At 42.8% G+C, this 19,666-nt stretch overlaps 1 protein-coding gene across 4 annotated transcripts in view; it reads left to right on the top strand.

Annotated features, from left to right (window-relative positions):
* Nucleotides 1-19,666, top strand: part of FAM135B (family with sequence similarity 135 member B) — a 348,640-nt gene that overhangs the window by 281,543 nt on the left and 47,431 nt on the right. For all 4 annotated transcript variants that reach the window (XM_060201007.1, XM_060201008.1, XM_060201011.1 and 1 more), the window contains 2 exons: nucleotides 10,901-11,054; nucleotides 12,464-12,513. In XM_060201007.1, the coding sequence (XP_060056990.1) occupies nucleotides 10,901-11,054; nucleotides 12,464-12,513 (204 nt within the window). The remainder of the gene's footprint in view (nucleotides 1-10,900; nucleotides 11,055-12,463; nucleotides 12,514-19,666) is intronic.

Below are 19,666 nucleotides of genomic sequence, written 5' to 3' on the forward strand. Positions count from 1 at the left end.
CAGGCCTGCAGGTGTCTCTCTGTCTGTCTCCCTCTCTATCACCCCCTCCCTCTAGATTTATGGCTGTCTCTATCCAATAAATAAAGATAATAATAAATAAAAAAAATTAAAGAGATTTGAAAACTGCTGGTATTTGTGTAAAATTTCTATTTCCTGTAAAACACTTAACCATTAATCCCCCCCAAAAAAAAAACATTTGAGCATAAAAACAGAAAGAGAGGGAGTCGGTTGGTAGTGCAGCAGGTTAAGTGTACATGGCATGAAGTGCAAGGACCAGAGTACGGATCCCGGTTTGAGCCCCTGGCACCCCACCTGCAGGGGAGTGGCTTCACAAACAGTGAAGCAGGTCTGCAGGTGACTATCTTTCTCTCTCTCTCTCTGTCTTCCCCTCCTCTCTACATTTCTCTTTGTCCTATCCAACAATGACGACATCAATAACAACAACAATAAAACAACAAGGGCAACAAAAGGGAAAGTAAATAAATATAAAAAAATAAAATAAAAAACAGAAAGGGGAACACAAAGCAGAACTTGGACTGCCTTTGGTGTATTGCACTGAAGTAAAGATTCAAACATGGATACTTACACAGGTCCTTGTTCCTCATGCCTTATTTACTTAACCCACTGCACTACTGCCCGGCCTCCAGAATGTTCAGCTCTTACTTATGGAGGTGCCAAGGATTGAACCTAGGACCTCTAGGAGCTTAGGCATCAAATTCTATGCTCTAATTTTGAACTGTCTCCCCAGCCATATATTGTTTTCACACTGGTATAAAGAGACTAATACTAAAAACTGTGAAATGCCAAGAGGAGGAACCTAGAGAAAAAAATAAAATAAAATAATGTCAGGCACATAGCAATTATTTAATGACCAGTAGCTACTGCTAACACAGTAAAACTTGCAGTCTTAAGAACCTGCATTTGTTTTTCAAATAAATGTCATCAATATTAAAAGCCAATTTATACTTTCTTGCATTATTGTAACAGAAAAGATTTACTGGCACTTCTGTACAAAAATACCTCTGCTTTTATGGCAATGTTTTAATTAAATGAAACATTATCATTGTTAACCATATGCCAGTGAAAATCAGATGACATATTTCACGTAAGGAATAATTAAATGCATTCATATAGGACATGTATATCTAGACCATGATTATTTTAATACTCTGGCAACTTGTGAAGGCCCAAATTTAGAATTATGACATATGTTTTGTTTCTTGCATTTCCTTTTTTTTTTTTCTTCATTCTTCCTATTTGTGGTCACTGTGATTTTACTGTTCTAGGCTGATTTTTCTTTTTCAGACAGCAAAGAAAAAAAAGACAGGGGAAAAAAAACATCACAGTACTAAACTTTCCTACATTAGATGGGATCCAGGCTCCAACCTGGGTTGTACCCATGACAGAGACAGGTGCACTATCCAGGTGAGCTGTCTTCCCAGTCCTTAGAGTCTGAGTTTTGAAGTAGGGGCAAGTAAATGGGAGTGAGAACTCTAATTAGGCTTATATTCAAGTCTGTGTTGTGTCTTTGCTGATAGCTGTAAACAAAATTGTAGCATAGTCATTCATGCATTAGTTTAACTTGTGTATCTTAGCCTCAAAGACAGACAACACAGTGTTGATACAACGAACACAACTATTAGAGAGAGTTGGAGAAGGATATATACATAACTCACTGTAGTCCAAAGAGGTCTATTCAAAAGACTTAACAGGGAATGTGTGTCTGAACTACACAGATAATATGGCATTCAACCTGAATTTGTGGTGAGTTGCTAGTGTCAGTAGGGACACTTAAAAGGATAAGAAAATGTACCTAGGAGATGAGTAAACACAGAGCATCTAATGGTTTTGGAAATGTGACCAGGGCTTAAGTCTTTAAATTAGTCACTAGAGAATTTGAATTTGCCTTGTAGGCAGTGAATAACACCAAAACCATCCCATAGCCTCTGGTAGAAAGTAGGACTAGATCAACGTGAGCAATTCAATGGATGTTTCCGTAGTTAATTCAAGTAAGCAGTACTAATGGCTCCAATGAACATTTTAGAAATAGAGATATAGGGAGTCGGGTTGTAGCGCAGCGGGTTAAGCGCAGGTGGCGCAAAGCACAAGGACCGGCATAAGGATCCTGGTTCGAACCCCGGCTCCCCACCTGCAGGGGTTGCTTCACAGGCGGTGAAGCAGGTCTGCAGGTGTCTATCTTTCTCTCTTCCTCTCTGTCTTCCCCTCCTCTCTCCATTTCTCTCTGTCCTATCCAACAAGGACGACAACAACAATAATAACTACAACAATAAAACAATAAGGGCAACAAAAGGGAATAAATAAATAAAATAAATATTAAAAAAAAAAGAAATAGAGATATCAAAAATGTTGTCATATTTCTGAGGTGGTCAAGTGTTGTTTTCGATGGGTTATGTTGTTTTCACCGGGCTGGCTTCACGGGCGGGTAACAGACGACCAGGGACTCATAGTTGAGCTGTAGGCAGTATCTCTTTATTCATGCAGGACGCAGCACAATCTAAGCCGAGCTGAGCTAAACTAAAGGTAAAGTACTCTAGAACTCACAATGCTGTCTTTATATATACTTCCCAAGTAGGGTGGAAACAGGATGTGACATAGAGAGGGTGGAGAGAAAAGTGACTGGTGAAAATCAGAGTGTGACAAAGAAGGGATCAGGGTGTGACAAGGAGGAGGGGTGGAGCAAAAACATATCATGATATAGTGGGGATTGAACCAATGCCCTGGAGGGAGGTGATTGTTAACAGCGGTTATGTAAATAGAATGAAGTGGTTATGTAAATAGAATAGTGTTAAGCAGGGGGGATTTAAACCAAATGAAACAAAAGGGGTCTCATGCATACCAACAATTCCCCCTTTCTTTTTAACTAATGGCCATTGTGGAGTGAACAGAAACATATATCGTACAGGCGTTTTCAAAAGAACTGGCATAAGACATGGAAAACAAAATAGGTGAACAGCAATAACCAGTGTGATGCCAAGGGGAGCTTTTCTTGCCTCAAAGGGCAAGGCCTAGCAGGCGAAAGGGCATTTCTTGCCTCTGGGAGCGCTTCATGCCTCTGGGGGCATCTCTTGCCTCAAAGGGCGTTTCCTGCCTCTGTGGGCATCTCTTGCCTCTTGGGGCACTTCCTGCCTCTGTGGGCATAACCTAATAAGGAGGGGGAGTTTTCTGCCTCTGGTACAGAGCCTGCAGGCAAGGGGACATGGTCTATAAAGTCTCAAGGCAATTGGCTGAAGTTAGTCTTTGAGAAATACAGCAGTGTGTACCAGTAAGTCCCATGGAGGTGTCAGTCCAAAGTAGCTGACCACAGAAGAAAATGCCAGAGGATGAAACGCTGCACGTCTGTCTTGATGGGGAATGTCGGCCACCAGAATTCTGCTTTTCTGTAGAGAGTGAGCTTTCTAGTCTGTGAATCTGTTTCTTCAGGTCGTGCCAGGTCACATCATTGGTTTCCGGGGGCAATGTCAGAGAACAGGGGTCCAAATGGATTTTCAGAAATTTTCATTTGAGTAGATGCTTTTTCATGTGAAGACTTGACAGCTGAAATTCACTTCTCAAACAAAACTTGTAGCAGATTAGAAGTTTACTATAATTGATAACTCTTTTATAATTGGAAGTCCTTTCTAGTATGATTTTAAGGTTGTTTAAACAGCTTAAACTCAATAAAATGTGGAAAGGTAAACAGAAGAACCACGGTTAAAAGCCTCAGGCATGAGAATAATTAACATAATCATTGCACTATCTGCCCCACCCATAACTCATACGGTTTCCAGGATTAAACGTTTCAGATTCATGTCAAGACGTAAAAGAGAAATCAAAGGAGGGAAAAAACAATTTTTTGGATTGTTTCTGGATGTCTCTAGAAATCATGGCTGCGTCCAGCATTTTTTTTAAGTCAATGTAAAACAAAAATTCAGTCATTCAAATCATTCTCTTATGAAACGCAACTTGAACCAGATTATCAAGATCTCACCATGTAGGATTAAGAGTCCCCGGAGGGCGTCCTAGCCCAAAAAGGTCCTCAAAAATTCCATTTAGGGTGTTTCTGACTGTTCCTGCTGGATTGCTTCAGGCACCCATTTTTAAAAGCGTCTTCTCATTGAAGAAAGAATCCAATCAGGAGAGTAGAACTAACCACGTGTCTCCATACTTGGGAACTGCCAGGGTACTCGAGAATGTTCTTCAAATTAGAGTAGTCCTTCTCTATGGGAAACATTCGAGAAGAAGTCCAGAAAGTCCCAAGGGAAATCCCCATGCATATCCCAAGGTCTACGATCACAGTCATAAAGAACCAAACTGTGGCCCGGAGCAAAATGTAGTCCTTTTCCTCAGGAAACATGGGAGAGGGAATCCAGAAAGTCCAAGGAGAAATCTCCGTGCATCTCCCAAGCTCTATGATCCCGGTCATAAGAAACCAAAGTTCCCAGTCAGGGAACCGAAGTGTGGCCCAGATTAAAATGTTCCAGAGACAGAGAAACTGTCTCATGATGAAACAGTAGAGGCTTTGGCAAACCTCTTCGTAAGTAGAAGAGAAGACCATAGTGCATAGGTAGGCAAAATCTTCACTTATCTGGGAGTTGCGCAGGTCTGGTCCCACGTTGTGGCGCCATATGTTGTTTTCGCCGGGTTAGGTTGTTTTCGCCGGGCTGGCTTCATGGGCGGGTAACAGACGACCAGGGACTCATGGTTGAGCTGTAGGCAGTATCTCTTTATTCATGCAGGACGCAGCACAATCTAAGACGAGTTAAGCTAAACTCAAGGTAAAGTACTCTAAAACTCACAATGCTGTCTTTATATATACTTCCCAAGTAGGGTGGAAACAGGATGTGACATAGAGAGGGTGGAGAGAAAAGTGACTGGTGAAAATCAGAGTGTGACAAAGAAGGGATCAGGGTGTGACAAGGAGGGGGGGTGGAGCAAAAACATATCATGATACAGTGGGGATTGAACCAATGCCCTGGAGGGAGGTGATTGTTAACAGCGGTTATGTAAATAGAATGAAGTGGTTATGTAAATAGAATAGTGTTAAGCAGGGGGGATTTAAACCAAATGAAACAAAAGGGGTCTCATGCATACCAACAGTCAAGAAGTCCTGACTTTAAAGGTACTCCTTGATATTTGGAGTGTTGTTTCTATTATGAAAGTTGAGTGGGAAAAGAAGGATCAAGTTATGGGAAACATTGACCTTTCCTTTAGAAGGTACTTTGTGACAGAAAGCAACCGATTGAGTCAGAGGTGACAATGTAGACCTAGAGCCTAGTGGAGGAATGAGACTTAGAGAAGTAGACTCAAGGTATTATATAAATGCAAGAGTGGCAGCAACCTTAACTCTCTCTAATATGGAATAAATAAAAAAAAAGAGGGACTCATGCAGTAGTGCAGTGGGTTAACTGCACATGGCTCAAAGCGCAAGGACTGGCATAAGGATCCCGGTTCGAGCCCTTGGCTCCCCACCTGCAGGGGAGTCGCTTCACAGGTGGTGCAGCTGGTCTGCAGGTGTCTCTCTTTCTCTCCCCCTCTCTGTCTTCCCCTCCTCTCTCCATTTCTCTCTGGCCTATCCAACAACTACATCAATAACAATAATAATTACAACAATAAAATAACAAGGGCAAGAAAAATAAATAAATAAATAAATAAATAAAAATTTTAAAAAAGAAAAACGCCCTATGTAACATTGAGTAATTCACATAAAACAGATGCCCCATTTAACACTTTGACTTTAATATCATCCCCACTGTCTTTGAGAGGAAATTAATACCACAATGATCAAGAACTGGGCTAGTCTTACAAGGCTAGCAAGTGACTACGCCACAAACAAGGTTCAGACCTATTTAAATATAGATTCTTTGTTCTAACCAAACCAAGTCCCTGCAGAACTACCATGTTTGTGAATGACATCATCAAGTATTTCCTGAGTATGTAAGCAATCCTTTAAGTGCACCTGACAGTGCAAAGCCATTGCATACATTGCACTAATGTTTAATCTCCAATAGCAGCCTTCTAAGATTGTATTATGACTGTGTCCTCAATATAGGTGGTGTGCTTCTTGTGGTATGGGCATTGGTCAGAAGTATTTCTTTGCAGATATCCATAATGCTTCATGTTACACTTGACCTGCCTCAGTTTTGTGTATTAACGATTCCATTACACACTGTTAAATGGAGGTTGATAATATTCTTGTCTTCCTTTCTCTCCCCCCATTTGTCTTTCTCCCTTCCTTCCTTCCTACCTTCCTTCCTTCCTTCCTTCCTTTCCTTCTTCCCTTCTTCTCTTCCTTCTTCCCTTCTTCTTTCCTTCCTTCCTTCCTTCCTTCCTTCCTTCCTTCCTTCCTTCCTTCCTTTCTTCCATCCTTTTTGCTTCCTTTCTTTCTTTATTGCCTTCAGGGTTATCACTAGGGCTTCATGCCAGCACTATGAATTCACTGCCCCATTGGCCATTTTCCCTCTTTTCTATTTTATTTGATAGGACAGAGATAAATTCAGAGGAGAAGGGGAAATAGGGAGCAAGAAAGATGCCTAAAGTCGTGTTTCACGTCTCATGAAGCGTGCCCCTGGCAGGTGGGGAGCAGGGGCTCAAAACTGGGTCCTTACTTATGGTAGCGTGTGTATCAGCCAGGTGTACCACTGTCTGGCCCCAATATTATTTATGGTGGAGAGATAGTGAAAATCTTTGCAACCCACTTTCTGCCTTTCAGGTGGAAGTTCATTGTCTTACTGCTGGCCAAGTTTCTGTACACTCGGGGACTGGTTAATGGGGTCTTCTGTGTCTGCACATTCATGTTTGTGAGACTAAGTAAACTTCATGGAGAATGAAGTTTGCTCTGTCAAAAATACCCTGTTATATTTTTTTCAGAGTTTCTTTTCAGAATGGCATTTGATTCTGTATGATCTCAGTAATAATGAAATCTGCCTTATGATGATTCTTCAACATCTGTTTTTATAACTTGAAAAACTCATGGAGTACCAGTGTCCAGTTTCTATCCAAGTACTAACCAGGCACGACCCTGCATAGCCTCTGAGATCAGAAGAGATTGAGCATCTTCAGGGTGGTATGGCCATAGACAGTGTCCAATTTCTAAAGCCAAATTTAAAGAGAGTCTTTGTGTATTCTGTGTCCTCTTCGGTAAGTCCAGGAGTACCTTAAAGTGAAGGCATAGAATTTGAATCAATAGAGCTGTAATCAGGTTCCAGGACAAGAACTAGGGTCATGCAGGCTTATTTAGATCTAACAAACTGGGGACTCAACACTGGACCTTGGCCTGTGTCCATACTTGGCCTTCTTTCTTTCCTGCTTAGTAACGGCTCGTGGATATACCTGAAGATTTAAATTAATGCCTCTGTCAAAGCAAACTGACCTTGTGGGGTATCCTGTCCCCTGGAGGCATGGTTTCTATGGCACTAGTGCCAAAAAGAGACCAAGTAAGGACTGTCTCCACTTAGCAACTGAAATTTAAGAACTGTTTATGCTACAGAAAAAAACAGTGATAATACTGAAAGTTTTTTTTAGCCCTATAATTTATTTGATCTAATCAGAAACAACTATAAGTGTTGAAAATAAGAAATAAAGAAATTTCCAGAACATTTTGCTGTGTGTGTGTGAGAGAAAGAGGGGGAGAGATATTTAGGATATAATACCAAAGGGCTCTAGAAGCATCTGCAATACAAATTATTGGACTCTGGGGAGTGAAAAGCATTAGTTATATGCTCTTTCCCTATGATCATATTGATATATATATATGTGTGTGTGTGTACATATATATATATATATATGTATGATCATACTGATATATATATATATATATATATGTGTGTGTGTAATTTTGAATAGAAGAATACAGTATGAGCCATATGCATTTATTCATTTATTTTTTTAATTAGCTAGGAGGAGGGAAAAGGGGAGAGTGGATGGAAAAGATGGAAACAAGTTCCTCTCACACTGGATAGGACACCCAGTCACCTAGCAATGGAAAAAAAAAAAACAGTTAATTTTGGTCAACCTGAGGAAGGAGGGGGCAAAAGGGACATGTGTATATAATAATAGTAATAATAAAATAGAATAGAGTAAAAAACCCTAACAATGAGTCTGCAGCTTGGGCTGCTCTGGATGGATTGGCTGCAGGTAGCCTGATTAAAGTCAGACAATTGTAAGAAGTATAAAAAAAAACACAAAAAAAAAACTCCAGGTAGTCTTTCCCAGGCCAGGGGTGAGACTCTGGTCAGATATTTTGTCACTCAAATAGAGCTCCAGTCACTTAAAAGAGAGAGAGGGGGGTTGGGGGGGAGGAAAAGGCTTGGAATGACACCCCTGATGAGCCAGGAATCTTGGTAAAGAAAATAGCTCAGCAGGGAGCCTGCTGGGAGCAGCTATCTTACCGCTGGGGGCTGGTTCTGGGGTGGGGGGCAGGGGTGAGCTTCAGAAATAATCAACAGATTTCCTTCCTTTATCCTCCTGGCCTCTGTTTGCTTTTTTTTTTAAAAAAAATATTTATTCCCTTTTGTTGCCCTTGTTGTTTTATTGTTGTGGTTATTGATGTCCTTGTTGTTGGATAGGACAGAGACAAATGGAGAGAGGGGTGGAAGACAGAGAGGGGAAGAGAAAGACAGACACCTGCAGACCTGCTTTACTGCCTGTGAAGCGACTCCCTTGCAGGTGCAGAGTCGGGGGCTTGAATCGGGATCCTTCCATCAGTCTTTGTGCTTTGTGCCACCTGCGCTTAACCCACTGTGTGCTACAGCCCAAATACCCTGGTCTCTGTTTTCTAACCCAAGAGTGGCATCACCTTTAGGACCCCTTATTCATCCTCTGTGTTGCTATGCACATGTTATAATGCATAAGGACTCAGGTTTGAGGCCCCAGTCCCCACCTGCGGGGGGAAAGCTTCACAAGTGATGAAGCATTATTGCAGGTGTCTTTCTGCCTCTTACCCTCTCTACTCCTGCCTTTCCCTCTAGATTTCTGTCTCTATCAAATAAATAAATAAAGATAATTAAAATAAATAAATAAATGCAATGACTAAGTCTTTGATTCCAGACTATCTCTCAAGGCATGGTGACCTCATAATGCAAAAATAGGTTCAGTTTATGATCAGGGGAGGGAATGGACTGCTGTTTTAGCAGATTCTTCAGTGCTCACGGATCCCATCTCTGGGTTGAATCACTTGGTTTTCCTACACTCTGGGATGTTGATGGTAAAGAGCAATTCATCAAATCACTTTCTAGAGACTTTGTTGTCTGAGAGAGGAGCTGAGTACAGTCACACTTTCTCCTCAGGGCAGCGTCCCTCCATACAGTGTTGCTCAGGGTATGGTTACATATACCTGGTCTGTATCAGACAGCCAGACATCTCTGCTGGTCCAGGCTCCCAGTCATGTGAGGGACCAACTCTGATCACTCTTATGGCTGCCTGGAGGGTTAGGTCAGTTCCACATTTCTTCTCTGTCTTATTCTCACATGCTGTGACTCCTGAGAACACATGCTGTGACTTTCTGAGAGTTGTGTATCTTTCCCAGGAACAGTTAAAAGCAACCTCAGAACTAGGTGGTGGTTGGTCTGAGACTCCCACCAGGTTTCCTCAATGCTATTACACAGTGACTAGTCAGCATAACTGCACCCAGCCTGATCTGGTTTAATGACACGATTGGAAGTGCCCATGCAATACAGGAGCTTCCTCAGACCAGTCTCATCCTCAGTGGATCAAGGGTTAAAGAGGTCACGTTAGGCAGTTGGCTGTCACATCATCAGTAACTCAAGTCAACTCATAGAAACCAAAAGGGTGAAATTCCATCAATACCTGGAGTTATCTTCCAGCAGGACAGGAAAGAACCCCTGAATAAGTTCTTTTATCATGACATCTCCAGTGCACCAGCCTAGACTTTCCTTTTCTTGTTGCCTAACTCTTCCCATAAGATTCATTTTTCTGTTCTTAATGAAAATCTCTCCTGAAATTCACACTATCAGAGCTATCCTATTATTTTTTTCCCTTCATATTGATGTCTCCAATCATATTGTGGACTTAGCCATCAGACAAACCACATTTGTAGATATCCTTTATTTATTTATTTATTTATGTTTTAAATTTTATTTATTTATTTATTTATTGGATAGAGACAGTAAGCCTATTTTTGTTTTATTTTTTATTTATAAAAAGGAAACACTGACAAAACCCATAGGATAAGAGGGGTACAACTCCACACAGTTCCCACCACCAGAACTCTGTATTCCATCCCCTCCCCTGATAGCTTTCCTATTCTTTATCCCTCTGGGAGTATGGACCCAGAGTCATTATGGGGTGCAGAAGGTGGAAGGTCTGGCTTCTGTAATTGCTTCCCCACTAAACATGGGCATTGACAGGTTAATCCATACTCCCAGCCTGCCTCTCTCTTTCCATAGTGGGGCAGGGATCTGGGGAGGCAGGGCTCCAGGACACATTGGTGGGGTCGTCTGCCCAAGGAAGTCTGGTTGGCATCATGGTAGCATCTGGAACCTGGTGGTTGAAAGAAGAGTTAATGCCCCTGCCATTTTAAGTATCCTCACCCACCTAGCAGGATCTTTTCAAATACATTATCTGATAAAAGGTGCCCATCTCTTTCCCTAAGGCTACTTTTTACAGTGCACCCTTCAGGAACAAGGAGAGGCTTGTAAGTGTGCATCATGCAGTTGAAATCAGTGCTGTCATTGATGCTGTCATCACCATAATATATTACTATTATCACCTTTATGTGAACAGAAGGCAGAAAATTGGAAAATTTCAGTGCTTTCCCATGCAGATATTGGGACGAAAAAAAAAAATAGAAGAACAGCACTCTGACTATCTTCTAGTGTCTCCCAGTATTTCACGGCTAGTCCTGTGGAGATATCCTCAGCTCTTGTTTCTGTTTTCCTCACAGGGGAGCTTCTATGTGCCCTCCGAGAACCGCATGCAGCACGCTTACAAGTGGCACCGCGAGATGTGCTTCCTGCTCTTGCACTCCTACAGGGGACTCCATACTTATTTTCTGCTCATCATGCGGGATGTCCCAAAGCTGCCTCATGTTGAGTTGGGTAAGGGACCACGGGCAGACAAACACCATCCCAGAAGCTTTCCTTCCATTTTTGGACCAGAGACCAAGGAAAGTTGTCCTGTTTGTCAATGTCACCAAAGCAGTGTTACAGGAAGGGTTTTCTACACCCTCTTTCATTCTAGCAGGAAAGACCCTGAAATGCATAAACAGAGGGAGTTATTCAGTGCACTTCCAGATAGAAGCATTTATGAGGCAAGACTTAATTTCTTGCTTTATCTTATATTTACCCATTGCATCTGGGTTTCCTTACCTGCTTATTCACTACCACATTTTTAAAAATATTTATTTATTCCCTTTTGTTGTCCTTGTTTTTTTTTTTACTGTTGTAGTTATTACTATTGTTGTTATTGATGTCATTGTTGTTGGATAGGACAGAGAGAAATGGAAAGAGGAGCAGAAGACAGAGATGGGGGAGAGAAAGATAGACACTTGCAGACCTACTTCACCACTTGTGAAATGATTCCCCTGCAGGTGGGGAGCCGAGGGCTTGAACCGGGATCCTTGCAAGGGTCCTTGTGCTTTGTGCCACCTGCGCTTAACCCACTGCGCTACCGCCTGACTCCCTACTACTACGTTTTTACTGACCATCAACTGCATGCATGGCATGCACTGCACCAGAGACAAGTGACATAACCACAAGCATCATAATGAAATTCCTTTATGTCTAGTGGAATTGCAGACCTGAGAGTGAACAGAGGTAGGGTGGATAGATAGATGCAGGCTCATCAGACTATCCGTGTGAATGATCAGAATGATTCCCATGTCTCTGGACAGGAGAGCTTTAATTAAAACCCTTACTATACTTGAGTGCAGATAGTGAGACACAGAATCATTGAGTTAGGACAAGGAACAAACACAATTGCTACTGTTAACATTTTGTTACAAATATCCCAGGGATCACTGGGTCCCACCCATAAATGGGCTGATCTCAGTTTCCCCTTTGCTGGGGTGTAAAGTTGTGATTATGAGTATCTGAGTCCCTGGAGCAGGGCCATTCTGCTACTCCACTTTCTGGACTTCTCAACACCCACCTGTAATATGGAGTGACACAGAGGTGTTCATGCTTTCAATGCATAATCAAGCAAGAACATGAAGTCATGTTGAAGGGTACAGAGTGTTGTATGATGTGGAGGCATGTGTTTCTCGGAAATGTATCTGTGAGATAATGAAATTTCTCTCGCATTGCATCCTGTGACTCCGAATCAGGCGTCTCCTCCATCAATAAGCAAGTTCTTTGAACCATTAAAATAGATAGAAGGAGTAGATGCAGGAGTGGTGTTACTATCTGTGACTTCAATGCCAAGTTTAAGCCTGCGCTTCTGTAACTTGGCATCCACTGCATTTCAGCATGTGTCCATTTGATCATATGTGTCTGTGCTTTCTTCCTAGAATCCCTTGCCGTTGAAGAAACACTCTCTCGACTGTGCTCAGGGTTACAAGTAAGTAGAGAAGCAACTTCTGATCTGAATGGCAACTATTAACACTGGGACAAATAGGGTTTCTTGGTATAGAAACCAGAGATGAAATGACAGGGTATGTCCCGTCGATCTAGCTGTTAAACATGTAAGTACTCTCACAAGGCTGGGCAGTTGTGCAACTGGTAAAGCACACAGATTGCCAAGAACAAAGAATGTGGGGTCGAGCTCTTGGCCCCTACCTATAGGAGGAAAGCTTCAGGAATAATGGAGCAGACTATAGTTCATGCCCTCTCTCTCTCTCTCTCTCTCTCTCTCTCTCTCTCTCATTCTCTCTCTCCCCCCCCATTCTCTTCCCCCTCTCTCTCTCTGTCTCTCTCTCCCATAGGGGTTCTATTTCTCCTTATCTCTGTCATAATGTTTTTAAAAGAAAATTAGTAAAATGGCTGTCCAGAGCTAGAGATTCATAGTGCAAGCACATATATTTTTACACCTTTGGCCCTAAGTCATTAAGTGTCTATCAGACGCCCATATGTACTTTGTTCTTTACTTGACATTTTGGAAAATTAAAAGTAAAATAGTATAACAAGGTCTTGATTTCCGTATGTGTGTCTGTCCAACACCATTCATTCAGTGACCTCTCATTGGCCCTGACTATGTGCCTATTAGGGGCATTGCTCCTGTGGTCAGAGCCCATCAACAATGGCAGGAGATTAATTTGATGATGGTAATGAGAATGACGCACAGAAGTATCTATTTGCCAAACTTGTGTCAAGCATGGATAAAGAATGATTCCTTGATGAATACTTGTCCAGTACATGTTATTTACAATTTCTGGGACACTTGTATCATGTTACATTATATGGTCTGGATGAAGACTATAATCCTTATATAACAGGAGGTATATGACAGTGGTTGCAAGTGTGAACAGCTCATCAGTGCCAGAAACAGGACTGTAAAGACTTTCTTAGTGCAAGTCGGCATCTGCCTTGTGTGTGTGTGTGTGTGTGTGTGTGTGTGTGTGTGTACAACTGCCCACCCCCATTACTTTTTTAAAAAGTTTTATCTAACGCTGACTATTTTAGTAAAGAAGACTGACATCACACTGAACTTTAGCTGGTTGAGTATTATATGATCAAGGGCCAATGGTGGTGGTAGATCTGGTTAAGTGCATATGTTACCAGGACCAAAGACCTGGGTTCAAATCCCCAGTTCCCACCTACAGGAGGAAATTTCAGGGGCAGTAAAGCAGGGCTGTAGGTCTCTCTCTCTCTCTTTAATTTTTTTAATTGGGGGATTGATGTTTTATATTCAAGAGTAAATACAGTAGTTTGTACATGCAGGACATCTCCCAGTTTTCCACATAACAATACAACCCCCACTGGGTCCTCTGCCATCATGTTGCAGGACCAGGACTGGGACCCTCCCCTGGGCAGCAAGCTCTAGGCAGCCATTTTGTTCCTTTTCTCATAAAAAAATGATGATAGAGATAAGGAAAAATAGGACCCACACTGCGGGGGGGGGGGGGGTGTCTTTCTTTTAAACCAGTGTTTTTTTCTTTTCTTCAAACCTGTCTTCATAGTAGAACCACATGAAATCATCATACTTACAGAGCCACCAAGATAGGTCCCCTGAAAAGGACGTGCTTTGCCACACCTAGACTGTACTCCAAGCTTCAGTGCTGCCCTGTCTTTCTTAGGCACTATTTATTTCACTACTCAGACACTTTTTTTTCAGGTTTTTTGTTTATATTTTACCAGAGCACTACTCAGCTCTCGTTTATGGTGGTGTGGGGCATTGACCTGGGACTTGGGACACTTGCACTTTTCACTGGAGAGTCAGTGAAAAGGAGAGACACCGAGACACAGAAGATATTCTTTTGCCTTGGTCCGCCCCTCCCTTGTGTGATAGTTTCTGGCTCAGTCATGCACAAGGCAGTGTAGGCACCCTACTTGGTAGGCTACCTCTCAGACCCATGAGAGTAGTTTAAAAAATCTTATCATAGGGGGAAAAAAAAAGCTAACTTTATGAGGAGATTGATGTGGTTATTACATAGAATTATGATAAATATATGGTTATCATTCAGCAGTGTACACACATACCAAATCGTAGCATTGTGTCCTTTAAATTAATACAGTGCTATATGCCAAGTGTATTTTATGGAGGAAAATGAATGTTTAAATGTTCTCTAGATGAGGCAGCAGGTGATGGCGCACCCAGTTAAGCACACAGAAAGCTCAAGGACCTGCACAAGGATCAGGGTTTGAGCCCCAGCTGCCCATCTGCAAGAGGTCCATCATGAGTGGCGAAGCAGGTCTGCAGATGTCTATCTTTCTCTCTCCCTCTCTGTCTCCTCCTCTTCTCTCAATTTCTCTCTGTTCTATCCAATAAAATGGAAAAGATGGCCACTAGGAGCAGTGGATTCGTAGTGCTGGCACCAAGCCCCAGCAATAACCATGGAGGAAAATAAATAAGCAGATGGATAAAATAAAGTTCCCCAGATGAATATAGGGTGTAGCCAGAAATGGGAACTCTTGTTTTAGGACATATTATAGAGTAACCTCAGGGTCACAGTACAGGCAGTAGAAGGCAGATGAACCGGCAGAACGCAGAGATGGGAAGGAGTGAGTCTGTGGAGGAGGGGACATTTGACATGAACTTGGGAGAAGGAATGGGGCTTGCCAGTTGGGATAACCAGAGACTTGTACCATGAGCTCTGTTCATCGTAACAGGAAGGACAGTGAGTTCCCTGTGAACGACACAGGAGTCCCTTCACTAGTGTGTAAGGGACATCCAGACTGTCAAAGGACTTTGGTGCTTGTTGTGGGTGACATGCACCTTCTGCATCTTGTGCTGTAAAGATCCTGCACAGACCAGGTGACTGAGAAGACAAGAGTTCAGAGTCCCCAGGAGGCTGCAGCTCTGTTTTCCATTAGTGTGGCTATGGTGAAAGATTCATGCGCTTTCAGTCACATTGGCATATCAACTGTTTGACCCTGGACAGTGAACTCTGCTCTGAAAGCCTTGTGTTCCCCCTTTGCATGTTGAGATTGCTGTGAGGAGATTACAGGAGAGCTCATGAAAGAACCCTGCTCAACACCTGACAGGAGAGTTAGTCTCTCCTTCCAGGACTGGCAGAGCCAGAGGATGGGCCCATGGGAAGTACAGCTCAGCATCTCAAGGAGGAACTTCCTTTATCTATGCCCTGCCACAGTGAGGCTGGTGGCCCCGCTTTGAGTAATTGTCTACACTCTCAGTGGCTGGATTCCCAGGTGTCAGGGACTATTAGGAGGTGAGAAGAGTTTGCTTTCACACACAGTGCTTAGCAGTTCTCTGGCACTTGTCAGTCCTGTGCCACGGATCCTTGAGGACTGGTGGGGCTGCAGGAGGAAATGTCCTTACAGTCTGTGAGGAGGCAGATGCTAATAACCCCCAGTGAGGAAGCTATTGTGAAGCTAGTACTTGAGGGGAGAGAGGAACCTTGTCTTTTATACAGAGACTGTGCAGTTCACGGAGGCCAGAGACCACAGACCCTAGTGAAAGCCTGTGTGTGTGGATCTGTGAGCAGAGCTCCCAGAAGGAGAGACTGTGAGGTGAGGTGACAAGGTTGAGGGAAATTTGAACATTTGGTAGAGGGGTCCGTATATCCTTCAGGGAACAGAGCTTGAAGAGCTTCCTAGGCCATGGAGGGACATGCATAGGGAGGATGACAAGATCTCTAAAAAAGAGGAGTGTGAGGAGAGTAGGGGGAAAATGTGCCTCAAGGTATACCACAGCAATTTATCACATTTGCAGCAAAATCAATGTCAATTTAAAGTTCCCTGCACTGGTTGCTGACTGACTGCACTGGGCACTGTCCTGCCAGCATTCCTGCAAAATAAGGGTGGGAGCACGAATAGATCCTTGTTTATCTTGCCACAAGTGAACAAAGAAGATCATGGCTTCCTTATAGTCACTGAGCAACTGAGCCACTGGGGGCAGGCCAGAGGCCAGATTCCAAGGCCACCAGTGAGACACTGTAGTACTGTCACATCTGATGCTTACAGTCAATCAGGTGAGAATTCAGGCGACTAAGGAGACTACCAAACGTGTCTCTAGAAAGATCAGCAGACTGCTTACCTCCATTGACTCTGGGACACCAGCTATCAGGATAGGTCTTTGTTTGGAGGGGCTGTGTTTCTAGGTAGTCTTAATTTTTTAAAATTTTATTTTAAAAAAGGAAACACTGCCAAAACTATAGGATAAGCAGGGTATGAAGCTCCAATAGCACAATCGGTTATTGTTGTACTTACACAGGATAAGAGGGGCACAACTCCACACAATCCCCACCACCAGATCTACATACCCCACCCCTCCCCTGATAGCTTTCCTATTCTTTAACCCTCTGGGAGTATGGACCCAAGGTCATTGTGGAATGCAGAAGGTGGAAGGTCTGGCTTCTGTAATTGCTTCCCCACTGAACATGGGCGTGGACAAGTTGATCCATACTCCCAGCCTGCTTCTCTCTTTCCCTCGTGGGGAAGGGTTCTGGGGAATCAGAGCTCCAGGACATATTGGTGGGGTTGTCTGTCCAGGGAAGTCTGGTTGACATCATGGTAGCATCTGGAACCTGGAGGCTGAAAAGAGAGTTAACATATAAATCCAAACAAATTGTTGACTAATCATGAACCTAAAGGCTGGAATAGTGTGGATGAAGAGTTGGGGGGGTCCTCCATTCTGTAGATAGCTAATCGGCATATTTTAGTTATATTCCAAAGGACATGTGCCTATGCTAGTTTTTTCTTTTTTCTTTTTTTTTTTTATTTGATTGAATGTCCAAACTTTTTAATGTAAAGACCACTGGCTGAGTCTTTGATATGTTGACTCTCTTAAAAGCTTAGACCAGGGCGAACAGAAGCAACCGGTGGCACAACTATATACAAGTAATGTCAAAGGACATAAATTATGGTGACGTGTGTATGACACAGCAAATACTAACAAAAAATATTTCAAAATTAGCCCAATTGCCAAATAGTGTAATTATAGCAATAACTATCTATTGTCCTCTCAAACCCTGAGATAGCAGGAACCTCCTGCTTCCTCAATTTCTTGCATGCTTCTGTCAATTCATACCAAATGATATTGCATCTACCAACCCCAACCTAATCAATGCAAGGAGTACCACCTCAGCATGCTTCACTTCAGAACATGTCCAGAGATGTCAGGCATAGAATTTCAACCCTTCAGCCTCATTACTCAGGTGAGACCTTTCCTTTCATTGGATTCTCTAATTCCATTCCAGGTGGCTCACTTTCTAACAAAGTCCCAAAGCCTAGATATAGACCGGGTCCTGTGAGATAGAACATATGTTTACATGTATCCATAAATTGGGGCAAAATAATATACCTGAAAGCATAAGTACACAATAGTCTGCAGTGAATCAGTAAAAAGTTCCTAATGAAATAGTGTCTACTTAGACTTAGATACCCTCCTCACCTACTTCCTATTACACTTCCCTCACTCCAAAGCTAATCTTACCAAAGCAAGGACTGCAAAAGCTGAATAAGGGCAAGAGACTGGCATACTTTAACAATGACTCTTTAGTTCCTATGAGGACACCCCATCAGCTGGGGCCCTAGTCAGGGAGTCCTAAGATCCCCAAACAGACATGTTGGGCCTAGACCTCGAATAAATCCCTCTCTCCATTGTTACTGGTCATTCCTATCAGGAACAACACAATAGACCCCCTTGGTGGACCCCCATAGGATGTTGCCCTCAACATGGATCAACAAAGGTAGAGAATGTTCCATCCTCCAAAGGGAGGCTGGAAAACATGCTCTATGCTACACCTGAGGAAGATGGGTTCTGAAATTGGGGCAGCATGGAACATTCCTACTCATGACCACAGAATGTGAACTCAGATCTAGAGGGATGCAGAGGTCACATAAGCTCCTAAGCTGAGTATGGGCCCCAAATCAGATCAAATTGACGGGGTTTACAGTCAACAATATTCATACACCTTTCCCATATTTTGGAGCTACTCTCTTCCCTGATCCAGCTTTTCTGGTCCTTTTTCCAGCCATGACATCCTCTCCCCAGACAGTAACTTGGATCCACCTGCATATGAGATTTCAGGCCCAAGGGGGGGAAGAATAAAGAAAGAAAAAACTGGTAGTCTTAATTTTATACAGCACTACCAAACTAGCCTGCAGCTGTAGGGATGAGATTGAGAAGCACACAGGTAGAGAGAATGGGGATGGGTATTATTAGCTTACCTTGTGGGAAGTTGAAGAACACACTGGGTGCCTACTATGAAAGAAAACAATGCTCCAGCATTCAAAAGGGGGCATGTACAGAGCCTGCAGCCTTGGGAGGCAGTATATCGCCACCTAGTGGCAGGGAAAGCTGCACTCGTCTGTGGGTGGATGGGGTAATGGACACACGTGGCAGCTGTTTCAGGTGGAGCAATTCACCTGTGGGATTGTTCCATGTTGTTCCCATAAACACCAAGCACCTTATTAAGAGCCACCCTGAAGTCTGCTTAGAATACAGAAATTGAAGAGACCTTCTCAGAACTAATACCTGCACACAAAAGAGGCTGATTGTTCACAGGGAGGTAACTACCAGCAGTGGCTGGGCTATGGAAATCCGAGAGGGGATGACAGATTCCACAGGATCTTAACCCTGAATCAATGGGAGGATGTGGGACTTCAGGAAAGGCACAGCCAAGCAAAAGCAGATGGCTAGTATAGCAGAGAGGTTTGGGACACCTGGTTGTCACTCTGGCAGCAGCTGTGAAGCTGCTATGGAGGTCTGACTAGAAAAGAGAATCAAACAGATAAAGACGCCGGTTATACAATGTGATTATATGAGATCTGGAATATGTTCTCACAGTACATGGAATGGTACTAATGAAACTCTTGTCAGGTGCTTTGCTGTGGCCAGCTGGTTCAACAGATAGTAAACGTCTTCTGGAAATAAATTGTTGTTTTTTTAAAACCACAACACAACATCATCGCCTCCAGTTCCATCCTGTGTGAAAGAACAAATATCAGATTTAAAAAATTATTTTATTTTATTTTTGCCTCCAAGGTTATTGCTGGGGCTCAGTGCCTGCACTATGAATCCACTCCTCCTGAAGGCTATTTTTTCCCCTTTGTTGCCTTTGTTTTTTATCGGTGCTATTGCTACTACTACT

This window comes from Erinaceus europaeus, chromosome 1, assembly GCF_950295315.1.
Source record: "Erinaceus europaeus chromosome 1, mEriEur2.1, whole genome shotgun sequence".
In the NCBI taxonomy this organism is placed as follows: domain Eukaryota; kingdom Metazoa; phylum Chordata; class Mammalia; order Eulipotyphla; family Erinaceidae; genus Erinaceus; species Erinaceus europaeus.